This window comes from Phalangium opilio, unplaced genomic scaffold (genome assembly GCF_054372755.1).
Source record: "Phalangium opilio isolate 3A_F unplaced genomic scaffold, DU_Popi_V2 ptg000079l_1, whole genome shotgun sequence".
Classification (NCBI taxonomy): Eukaryota; Metazoa; Arthropoda; class Arachnida; order Opiliones; family Phalangiidae; genus Phalangium; species Phalangium opilio.
The window spans coordinates 4,445,877-4,463,567 of record NW_028324187.1 but is presented as its reverse complement, the minus strand read 5'-3'; the positions used below and the strand labels follow the sequence as shown (position 1 = coordinate 4,463,567).

Here is a 17,691-nt window from a genome sequence, read left to right as displayed (position 1 = left end):
CAAACCAGAGTTAAACGAACTCCCAGCAGCAAAAGTCTGTTATTTTCTTTACAAATTATCCAAAATAATTCGTGATAAAAGAGGAAACCCCTTAATTACTTTAAAAGAAAAACAGTCTTTACATTCTGGTCCATTTCCTATAATGTAACATACACCTAACGCAAAATAAGCAGATTATGTCGTCACTTAAAACTTCAGAGGAAAAATATATTAAACAGAAAGCTTGAACCGCCGTTGCCCTTTCCTTCAAAGGGGTGTTAGTGTTTTTAAGGAAAATCATCTAAAGGGTTGATACCAACGTTTTAAGACTAAATTTGCGGTGAATGAAATATAACCCAGTTTTAATTAGTTTTTGACGTATTGTTCCTGAAACGGTATACAATCTTTAGTTGAAAGCCTAAGCCTTTTCAAACATCATTAACAAGTTGAACGTTTATAAAGGAAATATAATTAGGGCAGGATGTAATAATGACATATAAACCGAAAGATGCGAATGCGGCTCTTAATTTAAGTTGTTGTAAGAAGTAGGCGGAAACCATTAATAGCTTAAAGCTGCTAAGCCTTGGTCATCAGCCAGTAAAGAGCAAAGATGCATGCGGTTAGCTTTTTAACTCCTTTATTAACTTGATATTTTCGAAACCCATTCAAATAAGATTCCATGAAATATTTGATTAAATTAATAGAAGCGAGGGAGTTGGTTTTAGAAATACGTCACAAATAAATTGTGGTCCAGTTATGACGTACTATTGCACAGACGTGGCAACATGAAGTGTTGCAACTGCAAGGCCCCTTTATTTTAAATTATTGTCTTGCATCTCAGATCCATTTCAAGACGTTAAATATTTGTTTTTATTAGAATATTATAATCATATTTGAAACCTTTTTTGTACCATTTTGATAATCAAAAATTACACAATATCTGCAGGAATTTAAACCCATACAGCAAGACGCGCCAAAAATACAGAGACGTCGGACTCTAGTCTCTAAATTTATTTTTAATCTTTCAAAAAAAAAAATAATGAAACACCAAATATTTTTATTAATATCTTTACCAAGATGCTGACAGTATATCTCAAGAATAGATAAAAGACTTCCCCCTAACCATCGCATCCCGCATTATTTTACTCTGTAATTAGCTATTAATTTAGTCAAAAAAACACACACAATGCGAGTAACATTGGTGGTTTTCAGTAAATTAATTACAAGCGTCCGACACCCGTGTATAAAAACGTCCTTGTTGAATTAAAGGAGCGCGTGTTGGAAAAAACAAAATTAGGTCATTACTAAAAACGAGGTCGAATTTGGGCGAAAACCGCTAGCAGACTATTCTTTTAAAGGGAACGCTATGAAGTATTTTCTTTTTAACGACGATAATTTAACATAGGGATTTCCCAGCGGCAATCGTAGCTAGCCGCGGTTAATTTTTTTAGAGGAAACACTTTGAACAGCAACAGAGAAGAGCCTTTCAAAGTCGAAAGTGTCGGAAGTGACGAAAAGGATTACATATTTCAACCCTCTCCTCCCTCTTTACAAATTCCACCCCCGAATCATACATACACCCGAGGGATGGTTGGGTATCTGATACCTAGAATCTGGCACGTAGTTCACTCTCGCGTTTTGGCACGCTCTGTTCAACACGCGCCAGCAAAAAATGTAGACAATGCTTGTAGTAAGTTCATAGATTAGAAGAACCAGAACGCCGCATGCAGTCTGGTTGTCTGTCGTCTAAGATATTTATTGAATTATCTATTGACGTTTGAGTAAACTGTTTTGGATCGATTGCACGAATCGTTGATAGAAGTTTTATAAATGCGATAACGTTCAGTAGGTTTTGTATTCAGGCGTGTCTATAGAGTGTTATGAAATTAGATAAGTTTTGTTAAATTTTCAATTAAAGATAAAATAATAATAGAGTTTAAAATCATTGTTTTTAGTTTATGAAGTGAAAGCGAAGCACTTATTCCACCTTTTGCAGCTTTTACAAACATAAAAATATCAATATCTGCAACTTCAGACACGTGATAAACCTCACTATTATTGTTTTACTTAAGCCTTGGTTTAAAGAATTATGTTTTTAATTAACCTTCGTTTTAATAAGGGTAAACATAAAACTTTATTTGAGAATGTGTTTTATTGGTTTGTATGTTTGTCTGTTCTCTCAATTCTATTGATTTCGAAAATTGTGAAAAACATTCCTACAAAAATAACAACACGTAGATTGAACCCAACTAAAGACGATTTAGCCATCAGACACTTGTTCCCATTTATACCCGGAAAAAACCGGGTAGTTGTAACTGGTTATTAAAATATTAAAATCAGTGGTGAAATTTAAAATTTATAGACAGAATTAATATTTAGCAAAAACACTTACTACTTTAATGGTACCGAGAACCGTTAAATTTTACATAATAATCTTACACAAAACATTAAACAGAAATTAATATCGCAAAACCTTTTTTCCCTGAAAAACGTGCCCTTATCAAACCGGAGAAATCTACGAGCGTCTTAATCTTAACCCATCCTACAACACGTACCCCTGTATTAATGTAAGAGATTAAAGACCCCAAAAACCTTTACGGCTCATTATCGGTTACGAGTTTTTAACACCAGTGCCAAAAGTTATACAAGACCTTGTCTCTCTTAACACAAATCTCAAGTTTTGTCGACTTTGCGAAAAAGATAATTTGCATATAACGTTTCCCAATAAAACATAGGTATATTTTTTATGAGAACTCTAAAATCCTTGGCTAACTCTTCTAAGGAAAAATAAAGCAATCCTATAATTATCATAATATATTCTTTAAAGATATGGTAAAATGAAAAATGAAATAATTAAAACATATTGGGCGGAACGAAGTAGAAATAAGTAATTTTTACCAAGCGCCATTTGGGTTTCTGCAAATAAGTGTGTTTGCAGTCATATTCCTGCGAAAAAAGTGTGTTTGCAGTCATATTCCTGCGAAAAAAGTGTGTTTGCAGTCATATTCCTGCAAAAAAAGTGTGTTTGCAGTCATATTCCTGCGAAAAAAGTGTGTTTGCAGTCATATTCCTGCGAAAAAAGTGTGTTTGCAGTCATATTCCTGCGAAAAAAGTGTGTTTGCAGTCATATTCCTGCGAAAAAAGTGTGTTTGCAGTCATATTCCTGCGAAAAACGTGTGTTTGGAGTTATATTTCTGTAAAACAGTATGTTTTCAAACATATTTCTGTAAAACAGTATGTTTTCAAACATATTTCTGTAAAACAGTATGTTTTCAAACATATTTCTGTAAAACAGTATGTTTTCAAACATATTTCTGTAAAACAGTATGTTTTCAAACATATTTCTGTAAAACAGTATGTTTTCAAACATATTTCTGTAAAACAGTATGTTTTCAAACATATTTCTGTAAAACAGTATGTTTTCAAACATATTTCTGTAAAACAGTATGTTTTCAAACATATTTCTGTAAAACAGTATGTTTTCAAACATATTTCTGTAAAACAGTATGTTTTCAAACATATTTCTGTAAAACAGTATGTTTTCAAACATATTTCTGTAAAACAGTATGTTTTCAAACATATTTCTGTAAAACAGTATGTTTTCAAACATATTTCTGTAAAACAGTATGTTTTCAAACATATTTCTGTAAAACAGTATGTTTTCAAACATATTTCTGTAAAACAGTATGTTTTCAAACATATTTCTGTAAAACAGTATGTTTTCAAACATATTTCTGTAAAACAGTATGTTTTCAAACATATTTCTGTAAAACAGTATGTTTTCAAACATATTTCTGTAAAACAGTATGTTTTCAAACATATTTCTGTAAAACAGTATGTTTTCAAACATATTTCTGTAAAACAGTATGTTTTCAAACATATTTCTGTAAAACAGTATGTTTTCAAACATATTTCTGCAAAAAAGTATGTTTGCAACAATATTTCTGCAAAAAAGTATGTTTGCAACAATATTTCTGCAAAAAAGTATGTTTGCAACAATATTTCTGCAAAAAAGTATGTTTGCAACAATATTTCTGCAAAAAAGTATGTTTGATGTCATATTCCTACGAAAAAAGTATGTTTGGAGTTATATTTCTGTAAAACAGTATGTTTTTAAACATATTTCTGCAAAAAAAGTATGTTTGATGTCATATTCCTATGAAAAATGTATGTTTGCATACACATTGTGCATATAAGAATGTTTTAGTCATATATTCTACAAAAGTGAGCGTTTACAGTCACATCGATATAAGTCTGCTGCACAAGTTTTTTAAAACAAATCAGTTACACATTTCATACTGCCTTTAATTATATATATATATATATATATACGCATTATGAAAAGCAGAAAATATTATTTATTTCAAAACTGTCGTGGAATTTATTTGGGTAAAGATTTTTGTTACAAAGCTTCGTGCCTTATTGTCGGTGCCCAGATAAAAATTTAACCCGAACTGTGACATAAGTGGGTTTTAGGGCACGATGGTATAACTGGGTGAAATGAGCTCCTGGAAATGCGTGGGATTAGAAAATACAACACACACATAAAATACAAGTAGTTAGTTGTGGGAGCGCGCCATAGGTCTTTTAAAAATATCCACCTTTTTCTTCGAGGTAAGAAAAACTGATTAAAATTCAAATTAAGAGGTATTTTTAGGAACTCGATATACTGGGAATTTGATACTCATTAACCCTTAACACTGTTGACGCCCGACGGGCCTTTTTTAAAACAGTACGTGCATAAAACTAGCAGACGTTTTTTTTTCGATAGCTAATTTTAATTGATTTCAAGAAATCTTAACAGAGTTTCTCAATTGCTTCGTAATTTTGGACATCGCATCGTATAAATTTATTGTTTTCTGTAGCTGAATTGCTAATGATTAGACTTCAATATAATTCACGTGTTCCGCAATCAGGTGCATTTAAGCAATAAATCCACGTGCAATTACAGGGAATTTTTGTAACGTTGGGTATTTTTTTGTGATCTAATGTATACTTATCAATTGCAATCAAATATCATTAGATGTAATGATAAATTGAGTAAGGTTAAGTTGCTTAGATCCATTATGCGCCAATTGATACTGTGGTTGCAACTTTCAAAATTCAAAATTGAAAACATGGAAATGAACTAAAAGAATTTGGAGACTAAAAACCTTGTTTGAAATTTTATTATTTAAATTAGGCTTCATCTTTAATTATAATATAGACCTCTTAAGGTTTTAAAAAAGGAAATATAGGTGAACTACTTCTAAAAACGCTTTCCTCGACTAGGAGGAGCATTTTTCTAAAAAATGGTGCAATATTTAAACGTCACTCAACCTTTTACAAAAATGTTCAAGCCATGATCTAATATAATTCTAAAAAAACCTAACCTTAATCCGTGAAAGGTTAGACGGTGGATTGCCAATAATACTCCTCCAAAAACAAGACCCTAAACATTTTTTTTATCACAAGTTCCTAAGAAGAAAATTCACCTATAGCACTTGAATACCTGAAAATAATAGCTCTTCCATTTAAAATCATCAACAATCGAGTGTTTTTTAAGGCTTACAACCTTCTCATTCCTAAGAAACCCCACGACTTTTTCGAGTATCGCTGAAAACAACTTTTCATTTAAAAAATGGAATTATAGTTATTAAACGATAGAAAACTTTTCCTTAAGAGGGTGCGGTTTGCATGGATATTAAATAAATTTAAAAATCAAGATTTTATCAGATTATAGCTAACAATGATGCTGAAAAGATCACACGGACATACCAACACCCTCGCTGACATTTAAATCAACGCGAAACGCGTGTAAAAACCCCCCAAAAGATGAGATAATACGATACAAGAACAAGACGGATCAAAATAGAGCATTTTCCTCGGAAAAGGTAATTGTTCATCGTTAGAATGATCGCACCCACGCCAGCTAGATCTTTCAGAGCCGACGTGGTAAGGGGTTCGACAATAAGAGTATTAAATCGAAATGAAAATAAACTTTTTCAGATACAATTTATTTTGAACATTGTTGCAACAATACCGATACTAAAATGAAATATTTTCATCGGTTCAGTCAGATATAATAAAACGTCTTAGTTTGAACCAAGGCCGAAAAAACTAACGATATGTGTGACGTTTATCAATTGACTGAAGTTTCAGATATTGCAATTTTTTTCTAGTTATTTTTATCCACTCAATCCTTAATCAATATTTAATTCAATCAACTAATTTTACTGTTAATCGATCTAGCCTTCTAAATTAATTGAAAAAATTACATATCTACGCTTTTTCCAAATATTTTTCCTAACTTACCACCTTTTCCAAAAGGTTGACTCTAAAGTTGGTTCCTTTTCCTAAAATTTTGACTCTATTAATCTTAGGAACTTTGCATTGCTTTTTTGATAAGCCTTGGCATGAACTTACGGTGCAGGGTGGTTCTTATAAGTCTGGCATAAATTAAGGGGTATTTCTTTGGTCCATTTTGAGTCGAATATGTTCTATGACATCTTGCCGTTCGAGCCAGCTTCTCAGTTGCAAATGCAATGAGAGTAGTTATATCGCTCAGATTTTTCCGCAGTGTTGGACACCTCGAAATGTCGAGTTATTTCAAGGTACAAGGAAGCCATCCCGCGTCATCCTACCGATTCGCTGATAGCATCATTCCAGAGTCCTTTTGTTTGGGAAGAACATTCGGGAAAAGGAAGTGGAGTGGAATGAAAATGTCAAGTCCACGTTACGGGACCTATCTTTCAAATGTACAATGCGTGCAGCACGTGGTCGTTCTTGTATATGAACGGATTTAGATGTCATTATCAAGGCTTCTAAAAATAGACCTCGCACTTGACCACCAAAAAGCCGAATCGTCCATTAAGAATCAAAACTATCACTAAAAATAGAAAGTCCTCGTTGCATTTTTACGCCTTTTTACAAAGAAAGCGTGGCTAATAATTGGGTAACGATGGATATTTTTACGCTATTACAATTGAGGTCTATTGCCGGACCATAGCTTTGAAACCAAGAAGCATTTTAATACAGCTTGGACAGTAACTCTTAATTTCATGTTGATCAAAAGGTAGTCAAATTATATCACAATATGTTAATAAAGGTTTAATCATAAGTGGATTGAATGCATTAAATAAAGTTGTTTAGAATTGTTATGACAGGTGCGAAAATAAACGTAGCTTACGATGACATAAACAATGAAGGTATCAACAAATATTACAGAGAAATTAAGGTTAAACGGGTTGGCAATTAATAAGCTATTAGAACAACATAAGGTCCTCGTTCATTAACAGCCGGATAATTAAAACGAGATAAGTCTCATCCTTTGGTCATCACCTTCATAATTATTAATTATATTATCTTTGTTTGATAAACCTATTAAATTTAACTTTAAATGCAGTCAGTTTAGGGCTAATAAGGACGGCCACCTCAAACTCAAACCCGCGTTTAGGATTTTGCAGTCATATAAACAGTCCGTTTATCACTCTAGAAGTAACCAAAACAACCAAACCATCTCAGTGCTCGATTAACACTTAATCGGTTGGTGACTTAATTCTCCCTTGAAGGTAAACTAACTAACTAACAAGTTAAGTAAAATAAAAGCTTGTAAAATAAGACAAAGAGAATAGATCTAATTCGTGTGGGTGCCGGCAATTGAGAGAAACCACGGAATCCATTACTAGATAAATGAAGTACAAGCATTTGATGATAGGGTCTCAACCTTCCGAAAGACTAATCCCCATCGCATCCCCCTTCTGTATCGCGTAAGCTAGAGGGAACGCTGCTAGCCCTTCCGGGCGATAAGGTCCAAAAGAATCTCAGGTATTCCAGGAATTCCCGCTGAGCCTGATTCTCTTTTTCGATATAGTTATAAACAAAATAGGGTCGTTTAAAAATACCAGATCAAATGCCACCCAGAGCAAGAGATAGATAAATAATTAATTGGGGTTATTAGAAAATGAATATATTATAATCAACGCCCATCAAAAACTACTTCATCTAAGAGGCTGAAAATTTGTAGTGAGGTTACTCTTAAATAGAAGTTGCCCTGTAAGAAAGATTTTTCCAATCCGCTTCTATCTTGAAAAATGGCGAATAGAAATGTAATAAAACCTTTATGGAATAATGTTCACTACGCGTTTCAACCGATTTCACTAATATTAATTTAGTATAATGGTTCCATATACATTCTATAGACATTTATATGGTATTTAGGGCTACATTTGCTGCCATATTTCAAAATGGCGGCTTGAGAAGTGATAAAAATGTTAAAAGGGGCGCCATTGCAGCTATTAAAATATAATATTTGTTTCAAAATAAAAATAACTATTTTATAGCAAACGGCAATGAACTTTAACTTGTCAATCACAAAAATAAGCAATCAAAACTTATACATTATTGTGATTCAAGCAGATTAAATCGACAAATGGCGGCAAATAATACGACGTAAAAAACAATTAACCCAGACAACAAAAAGCTACACAAATGTCAGAACCCAATCTGGGTATCACGCGAGTTCAAGCAACCCATGGAAATTTAAAATTCCAAACTCCACCCTCTCATAAATCAATTGTTGTCTGAAGCCCAAAGAAAGAAATAAAAAAGTCCCAAACGAATAAACGATTTTGAGATTCGACATTTTAGGCAACCGATAATGAGATTCCTTTTCAACACCCTCTTGAAATTGAAAATGTAACACGTAGCCCTTCTCAATAATTATTTAATACCTCGAGCCAAAATATTTTTATCACGAAAATAAAGTCAAAGTAATTTTTATGCCGGGTCACAGACCAGACGGCTATGCGCCTTTACTCCGGTGTTGGGGGAAGCCATTACACTCCTTACTCTGTTCTTTGAAGTAATAGTTATAAGAAACACCTTAGTATATTTTATTACTAACTTAACACCCGTCATATGAAGACTTATTGTTTTTAATCGTGTTCAGTTTAATCAAACACTATCCTTAATTATCTTCAAAGTTTTAAATTTTACGTCGCCATATTTCCACTCAATCTGTTGCAATGAATGAGCGCTATCTAGGTTCGAACCCTGGCCACGCTAATTATTGCTAAGTTAATAATACTAATAATTGCAACAACTCTTTAATTTAAAATTTCAGTAACACTAAGGAAAGGTTCATAACAAGTGGTTTGGGTTCAGTTCCTGAAGGTTGGATCCACAAACCTCTAGCCACTAATCCTGTTAGGACACTAAGAATTTTATAGAATCATTTTAATGAATTTGAAAGATGTAAATAAGTTTTTTCTTGAAAAACATATATATATAATTATTCAGGTATTTCATATGAGTGAAACCAAAGACTATATTTAGTGTTTGTGTTTATTGTTTATTACATTGAGAGGAAACTGTTACCGGTTCCCAGTCCTTAAATAACACTCGGGCAACGACGGGTAGCAAGCTTTGCTAGTTTTAAATAATGATTCTTAAGAAATTAAGTGTTAAAAGTAAAAGAAATCGCTTTCTTTGATATTCTATACTTCCGAAATATAAAGGCCATTTTTTTCACACGTCGCTAGTTTTTACAGTGAAACTGCTTTTAAGGGAAAACCTTTAAGCAATCCGAAGAAACACTCGCAACATTTAATTTGCAGGCTGAGTTGAGGCCTTTTCAAACACCAATAACAAACCCCTTGCATATTGCCCGACCAAACGTAATTAAAATGTAATGAGGTTTCGAGGGAAGCTCTTGATTTTATCAAAAAAAAAAAAAAAATCATTAAGTGTTTTTGAAAACGATCCCTACAATTAAAGTCCTTGTTTCTTGTAAGTCGTCGAGAAATGTAGCCAAATTACACTCTCTTTCTCTTACTCCGCTTTGAAAATTAAGCAAAAATCGTTATGGATTTTTCAATGGGTTTAGGGGGTTGAGTAGAAAGCGACATCTATCTGGAAAAGTCTGAACTAAACCAGGAATACATAAAGCTAACAGGAAACATCGTGTAGGCATTTTTCCAACATATCTTGCAATTCTACCTCACGCGCTTGACTGACCCCGCATTGCTACCAACCAATAAAATCATGACGTATAGTACACAGACCGGCCCACAAAACCCGCATGGAAATTAACACGAGAGACATGGGGGCGCAATGATTCCAATAAGCTGTATGTATTCCTTTATAAACTGAAAAACAGCTATATGACAGTGCGAACGAGACTTCAAATATAGAAACCGTAAAAATGTATCTCAAAGTCACATCTCCAGAAGTGAAAATACGAAACATTGTAGATTCACGAATTGCAGCACGGGTAGTTGTAATACACGCTTGTTTATCGCGAAGGTAAAAGCCCAGTCAGGAAAAGCACCTTGACCATTAACAAATTTACAGTTTTTACACCCACATAACACGATTTGTCTAAAAAATTCCCAAGTTGAAGCCCCAGAAAACCCGGCCACGAAACTAAACACAATAGACTTCGATATGTAGATGAAAAATCCCGCATTACAACAACCGTCATACCAAAAACGTCTGTTTTCAAAATGCCAAATATCTACTGAGAGTAGATTTTGAATATTAAAAAAAAATATATATATATGAAAAACCGGCCATTGTAAACATGAATCTATTCATTTTAATAATGAATATTGAAAACACCGTCCAGCCGAAATGGCTTAACACAGGAATCTTTTTCTTAAAGATAGAGCCCGTAGGTTTAGCGGTATAAGTTCATAAGATATGTTCCATAAGTTTGTCACTGGTTACTGTCTACTGAGAGCTTGTCATGAAGTGATGTATAGGTCATAGATTCTCGTGAATCGACGCCTGGTAAGGCGCTGTCAAAGGCTTACTACAAACTAAATGGGAAGATGAACTCCAAAACTAACCGAGTGTAGTGAATTCTCGCTTGTCGTTCTCGCACTAGGTCGAGCTGTAAGTTTCTAGCATTACGAATATAGGTAGTGTCATACTTATGGACCATATTTTATAAACCAATTTCAACGTTCAAACCTCTGTTTTATTACAAATTTATGAATGAGTTAATTATTACGGAAGTAAAAGTAGCATTATTATTAAAAATCCACGACCATGCATATATATTCATGAATAAAATTATTAAATTCCTTTTGTTACGTACGCCTTTCGATATAAAAGTTGCAATCAAATACAATGGTGCAATCAGTTTTTCCAAATTATAGGTAGGCCAGATATAAAAATGCGTTTGGGAATTACCCAGTTGGTAATTCTATACCATATAGTTAAAGGTCGAAAAAAATCGCTTAAAATTATATTTTACAAAAATTTAAATTTGAATATTACGAATTTCGTTAAATGTCCCGTGTCGGAAATAAATAACGTTACATAGCAAAATCCTCCCCTTGATATTTTGACGGACGACCTTGGATCCGGGTAGGGTGTTATTATGTAAATGAGATGCTCATTAAGCCTAATAGACCTCGTTAGCCCCCTAAACAAATATGCCTTTAAAGGGATAGTAGATATAAATACTTGAATATTTTAAAATTTACCCAATTTAATTTAATTAAGTTTTATTGTTTTAAAATCTAATTAAAAATTTCGGAAAAGAATGTATTTATGTCATAACTGTGTCATACTTCATAGGCCGAGCAGGAGCGCACGAGCTAGACCTTGGCTAGACTTGGACACGTGGCTGAGGGAGCTTATCTCGCGCCAAAACTTTATCTCTAGCATAGCCCCCTGGATCACGCGACTCGCGGACGCAGGCTGCTCGCGCTATAGAAGCCCGCCCAATGGGCCTTAAAACGCGTATCAAGCATTTTAAGCCGAAAATCAAAGCCGTCAGCTTTTAACATGGTCGTCTATGGGAGGAAGACCCTTTTTTGGCCCTAATTTGGCAAATAATGGCTCAAATCTCTTGAACTTTTAATCGTATGTGTAAAATAAGGTTTGTGATTTTTGTGCAAAATTTCAAAAGATTATATCGTATAGTTTTCTTGTAAAAAAAAATTAAAACTTAGACAAAAATCAAAGCCGTCAGCTTTTAACATGGTCGGCTATGGGGGGAACTAAGTTTTTTGGCCCTAATTTGGCAAATACTGGCTCAAATCTCTTGAAATTTTAATGGGAGGTGTAAAATAAGGTTTGTGATTTTTGTGCAAAGTTTCAAAAGATTCTATTTAGTAGTTTTTTTTGTAAAAAAAAATTAAAACTTAGCCGTCTATGGGGGAACCAGGTTTTTTGCCCCTAATTTTGAAAATACTGACTCAAATTTCTTGAAATTTTAATGCGAGGTGTACTGAAGGAATATTAATGACCGAGCGAAGTTTGAAAGCTCTAAAACCAATAGTTTTTTCCCTGAAATTCAATAAAGCTTTGTTTGTACATGAGCACAACCATTATTCATTTTAAATTTCCCGGTAAGGTTTCGGCGCGAAATATTGGTGAGAAAAACTGGTTTTCACTTTACCTCCCACTCTCCTTCCACCTTCAATCCTCCATCCTTCCAGAGAGAATTTGTAATTAATAATAAAAAATTCATAAGCACATACAATTTGTTATAATAACTGAAATGCTAATTAGTATCCACAGTTAGAAGTTCCCTATACTTATATTTGTATGGTTAAAGCATTTAAATCTTAGAAATAGGTTCGTTTTCCCTTCAAATAGTTGGGAAATTTCAGTTAGAATAACTTTGTGTCAGCTGTGAATTTTCCTCTTAAAATTAAACTGAACCACATCAGTTCATTGGCAAGCACCTGAATTCCGTATGTTAATTCCTATCTTTTCAATAGCATCTAGGAAGAAATGATTATCATATAGGTTCTTGACCAAACACGCTCTGAAAAAAGCCGACAGGTGTCAAAAGTCACCGGAAGCAATCTAGTTCTTCTGGTTGTGCAATTTTTTGCGCATTTACAGACCTTGGGTTGTGCTCATGTACAAACAAAGCTTTATTGAATTTCAGGGAAAAACTATTGGTTTTAGAGCTTTAAAACTTTGCCCGACCATTAAAAATCCTTCAGTACACCTCTCATTAAAATTTCAAGAAATTTGAGCCAGTATTTGACAAATTAGGGCGAAAAAATGGTGTTCCTTCCATAGACGGCCATGTTAAAAGCTGACGGCTTTGATTTTCGGCCAAGTTTTAATTTTTTTACAAAAAAACTACAAGATGTAATCTTTTGTAACTTTGCACAAAAATCACAAACCTTATTTTACACCTCTCATTAAAATTTCAAGAGATTTGAGCCAGTATTTGCCAAATTAGGGCCAAAAAACTTAGTTCCCCCCATAGCCGACCATGTTAAAAGCTGACGGCTTTGATTTTTCGAGCAAAAATCCCCGATACGCGCTTTAACATAGGAAAATAATTCTTTGGGCGGGCTTCTATAGCGCGAGCAGCTTGCGTCCGCGAGTCGCGTGATCCAGGGGGCTATGTCTCTAGAAAAGATTTTAAGGCGCCAAAACGAAGGTAAAGGGAGTAAAACCCATCCCTCTATGTCATAACTTTAGAGTGGGAGGGATACTTTATCTCCACGTTTTTCAATAGGTTACCTTTCCTTTATTAATTTGGTTTTATTTTTGTCTTATGACGTCACTAGATTGATCACTCCCATCTCGATGAAACTTTATCATAAATTTAATGTGAATTTTAATATTATTTGATCTCACTGCCACTGCAGTACAATATAATTATTCTGTGTAATAACAGATGTAGCGCGTTACTTAGCTAAGGGAAACCTCACGTTACAATGACAACAAGGCTTAACAAAATGCATACACCTACAATAACATTAACATCCCACCAAAACCCGGTAGAAATTTCGGTAGGTTTTACCTGAGAAAAGAAATCAGCTCAAACGTTGTTGATATCTTGAAGAAGAATTTCTTCTTATTGAGCAACAAATTATCTTTTAAAACTTGAGTCTAAATTCACGAATCATTCGATCAAAACTTAACTGAATAATGTACCAAGAATTTCTTAAAAAAAAACTTTTAAAATCGTTAAAAAACCGGCCTTCCAAAGTTCAAAAATAAACTCGGCGCAAAGTACAGAGAAACCTAGCTGGCAGCCCGGCTAAAAAACGATTTACGTAAGTCTTAAAGCCAAGGAAGTCAAGGTCACGCCATAGAGTTAAGAATAATATGACTAGATTTAAAATACAAATTTTATGGACACTTTCAGCAAGAACAGATAAACTATTTAACATAATATATATTTCAGAGATTATAGGTTATTGATATATATATATATAATTATTTTTACTTTTAATTATTATTATTATTATTATTATTATTTATTTCGCACCCAGAGTTACTGGCAACCACAGAGGCAGAAGAGCCTATTTAAGGTGGTTACCCGGACGTACAATACAAATATAGAAAACAATAAATATCAAGTATACAAAAATTTAAATTGGAATTAAACAGTAAAAAAAATTCAAGTTATTTTGCAATACAAATTTTGAAAACAATAAATATCAAGTATACAAAAATTTAAATTGGAATTAAACAGTAAAAAAATTTCAAGTTATTTTGCATCCAGTTCTGTATCTCTAGGGTACAATATATATTCTTCATTGGGTAGCAAGAAGGGAGGTGGTAGCTAAAGGCGGGCTCCAAGAGTGGGAGAAAAAAATCGTATCCGGTTCCTATCAACGTGTCGTCTGCTCGTTCAAATTTGGCGGTTATCGCTTTAAGTATTTGATTACTCGTGAAATTTACATTATCTTTAAAGTTATTTCCACCATTTGACCGTCGGTGTAGTGCGAATTAATTTGCAAATAACTTAAATTAGTTATAGAAAACAGTTTTCCTCGCTTATTTTGTGATTTTAGTAAGTGTTTTTATATAAATCAACTTCAAGTCGTTAGACCTTCGGACGATTTACAAACTTTTCACAAATAAAACATGGGATTAAAAGGCATTTCCCCTATTATATCTCCGGATTTATTACACGCATTGTATAGTATGGGACACGGTGACGAAATAGGTATGTCAATTTTTCATAATTAACCTTTTGGGGAGCAATTATAACGCGTTTAACGTTAAGCCTTGGCACGTACGTGAAGTTGTTGCTAGGTTTTTGAAAAGAGGAGTTTGAAGAGGGATTCGGTTTCTCGGTTCTTTTGTACGGGAGCTTTTTTATCACGAGATACTCTGTCGATTAAACGCTTAAAGAAACAACAGAATGCCCTGCAGCTTTTCTCAGTAAAAATTAAAATAACCCTAGGAGAGTTAAACCCAATGCAAATTTCGTAATCCAATAAAGAGGCTCTTCTTCCACTAGGCCCAGATTGGAGTAACTAACTGAAGGACGTGCAATAAAAAAGTCTATGCTCAGGGTTTACTCCGTTCTGTTCTGTAATCTGTATGGGTTTTGAAACAAAAATATTTATATACTGCACCAAAACTGCGTTAGTTAATTTTCATAAGCCCAGCCTGGACAATTAAAAAGTAACTGCTAAGGTTCTTGACCCATAGTCTTGGGAGTATTTAAAGATTCTAAGAAAGGTGCCACGGAAAATTGAAGGGGGGGGGTTCATTTAAAATCGTGTAAGGAGTCTCATTTCACTAATGACAAAGTTAATTCTGCGCAACGTCTGAAATGATTAGTGTGGATTGTCAAGTTTAATTTAAACTAGGAATTAAAAATAAGCTTCCCTAGAAAAGACACTTCATAAAAGTCAATATTATTTTATGGAAGTCCTAGCATGGATTCCCTGTCTCGACAATAGATAATTTGTTGGTATGGGAAGTTACTATTTATAAAGTTATTCAAAAGTAAACAATGCAAATACTAAAGCATCCAAAAAAAGTGAGCCGTTTTGGTTTACCCTTTAATTGTTGCCAATAAAAGAAGGTAACAGTTAACGAAGGGGGAAGATATTCTTACATGGTTCATCCCCCCCATTGTGGGTCTAATTGTTGCCCGTTTTATACTGTTTTCCACTCATTTGGAGTGATTACATCGAAGTTTGTAATAGAAAGTTGTGACATTGCAAAGTTAGTTATCTCTTAAATATATAATTACATAAAATGAGAAATACAAATACCGCACTTTTAAAATCGAGTTAGATGTTATTTTGATACGTTGGCAGTATTTGAAACGATTCCTTCACATAATTAGCTTATCAGCGCATATATTTAATTAACTAATTATGCAAAGTACTTCCAACATTATATCTATCATCCATGAAACGCCATACTGTCGTTTTCAACGACATTTGAAACGGTATCGCTAAGGAACTTTTGATTGTAGATACAGTAGGGTTTAAGATGGTATAATACTTGTTGATATACCGTGTGTAAATTCTGAGAATTCCCGGGGACTGTATGCTCTTTTTCTAAACCATTAAATCTTCCGACAAAGAAGAATAAAACCTATAATTTATATTCTACAGTATAACCTAATTTTCTTTTTACTCCTTCTCATCTGACCTTCTGTGTTTTATCTCGGAATGCATTTTTCGTGTCGCACGTGGAGGTCCCTCACGAAACTGATCGAAAAAGCGCGTACACTTTTCGTAGAAATGTCGTGCTGTCCCGCTATAATACTTTACCTATTGGAACAGAAGTAGTTAAACTCAAAGTTATCCTGCACTTCAAAACGCTAAGTTCTAGTTTTGCGAATGTTTTGTATTATATTACTCTTCTATTTTAATGCAATCAAACATAACATACCAAACGAAAATAATTGTTTAATTATGGGTGCATTTATCCCATTGCGAAACTTCACAGAACATTTATGACGTATTTGTATTGTGCTATGATGTACGCATCCTTTTTTGTAAGATTAGACAAACAATCTAAGTGTGTTTAATGATCTGTGACATAATGGACAAGCGCTTGCCTTCTCTGTCCAAATACCGTTAATGAATTAAATGGAGTAATTGTTTTACAATCTCGAGTTAATCATCTTCTAAGTATATACCTTTTTATTTGCACGCGTGTACTATAGTAAAAGGTACCGAGAAGTTTACTAGAGCCAAGGTTTAGAGTAGAGCTCAGTTCTAAATCACATGTTTCCTTAGTGTTTGACAGTTTGTCAACAGTCACTCGTAGCACGCATGTAGGCTTACCCGCCGGAAGGATGGAAATTTAGAGTTTGACAGCGAGCGCTTAAATGTGGAACCTACGATAAAACCGGTTTTTTTCATGCACTAAGATGGCCGTAGGTGGGCGGAACTGTCAGTTAAAACAGGGATAGATTTATTTTTTTAAGACGGAATGGACAACGTTTGGCCTTTACTTCAGTCCGACTCATAGCCGAGTATGGAGCCCCTTCCTTCAACACGTAACCAAAAAAATAAATTATCTTATTGGCTCACTAAAACTACGTATTGGTGACGTTGCTGACAAGGAGGGCCAAAAATACGTAATTCCTGTTTACCTCTGTCGCTATGGCTACGACCCCTCTTGCGTTGTACAGATAAGCGTCTTCACAGGGGTACAAAATGGAGCCGTCTAAAAGCGAGATTTCGGAAATTATTCGGGAATTGTTTTTAATAGCAATTAAGAAGGTAGTTAGTGAATTTGGTGCCGGTGTTTTGGATTTGGAGTACATCTGTATGGGTGAAAAGTGTTCGCTAATTCTTTCTTAAGCCAATCATGTCTACTATCCTCATGATTTTGTAAACGAATTTGATGAAGTTAACCAAGGCTTAGTGAATGGCCAGGAGTTTTGTGAGCTTAGTGTTCGGTTAAAACCTGTTCGTGTTGTAATATCTATGAAGACTTTTACTCAATTATAACTCACTTTTAATTTTCTTGGGTCTTCCCCGTTTT

At 34.0% G+C, this 17,691-nt stretch overlaps 2 protein-coding genes across 2 annotated transcripts in view; one reads left to right on the top strand and one right to left on the bottom strand.

Moving 5' to 3' along the window:
• Positions 1-17,691, bottom strand: part of LOC149654294 (uncharacterized) — a 56,075-nt gene that overhangs the window by 23,778 nt on the left and 14,606 nt on the right. The window lies entirely within an intron of this gene.
• The window catches only part of LOC149654293 (fucose mutarotase-like), a 31,565-nt gene continuing 28,402 nt past the window's right edge, over positions 14,529-17,691 (top strand). Inside the window, exon 1 of the mRNA XM_089845745.1 lies at positions 14,529-14,896. Within this exon, the coding sequence (XP_089701871.1) occupies positions 14,815-14,896 (82 nt within the window). The 5' untranslated portion in view covers positions 14,529-14,814. The remainder of the gene's footprint in view (positions 14,897-17,691) is intronic.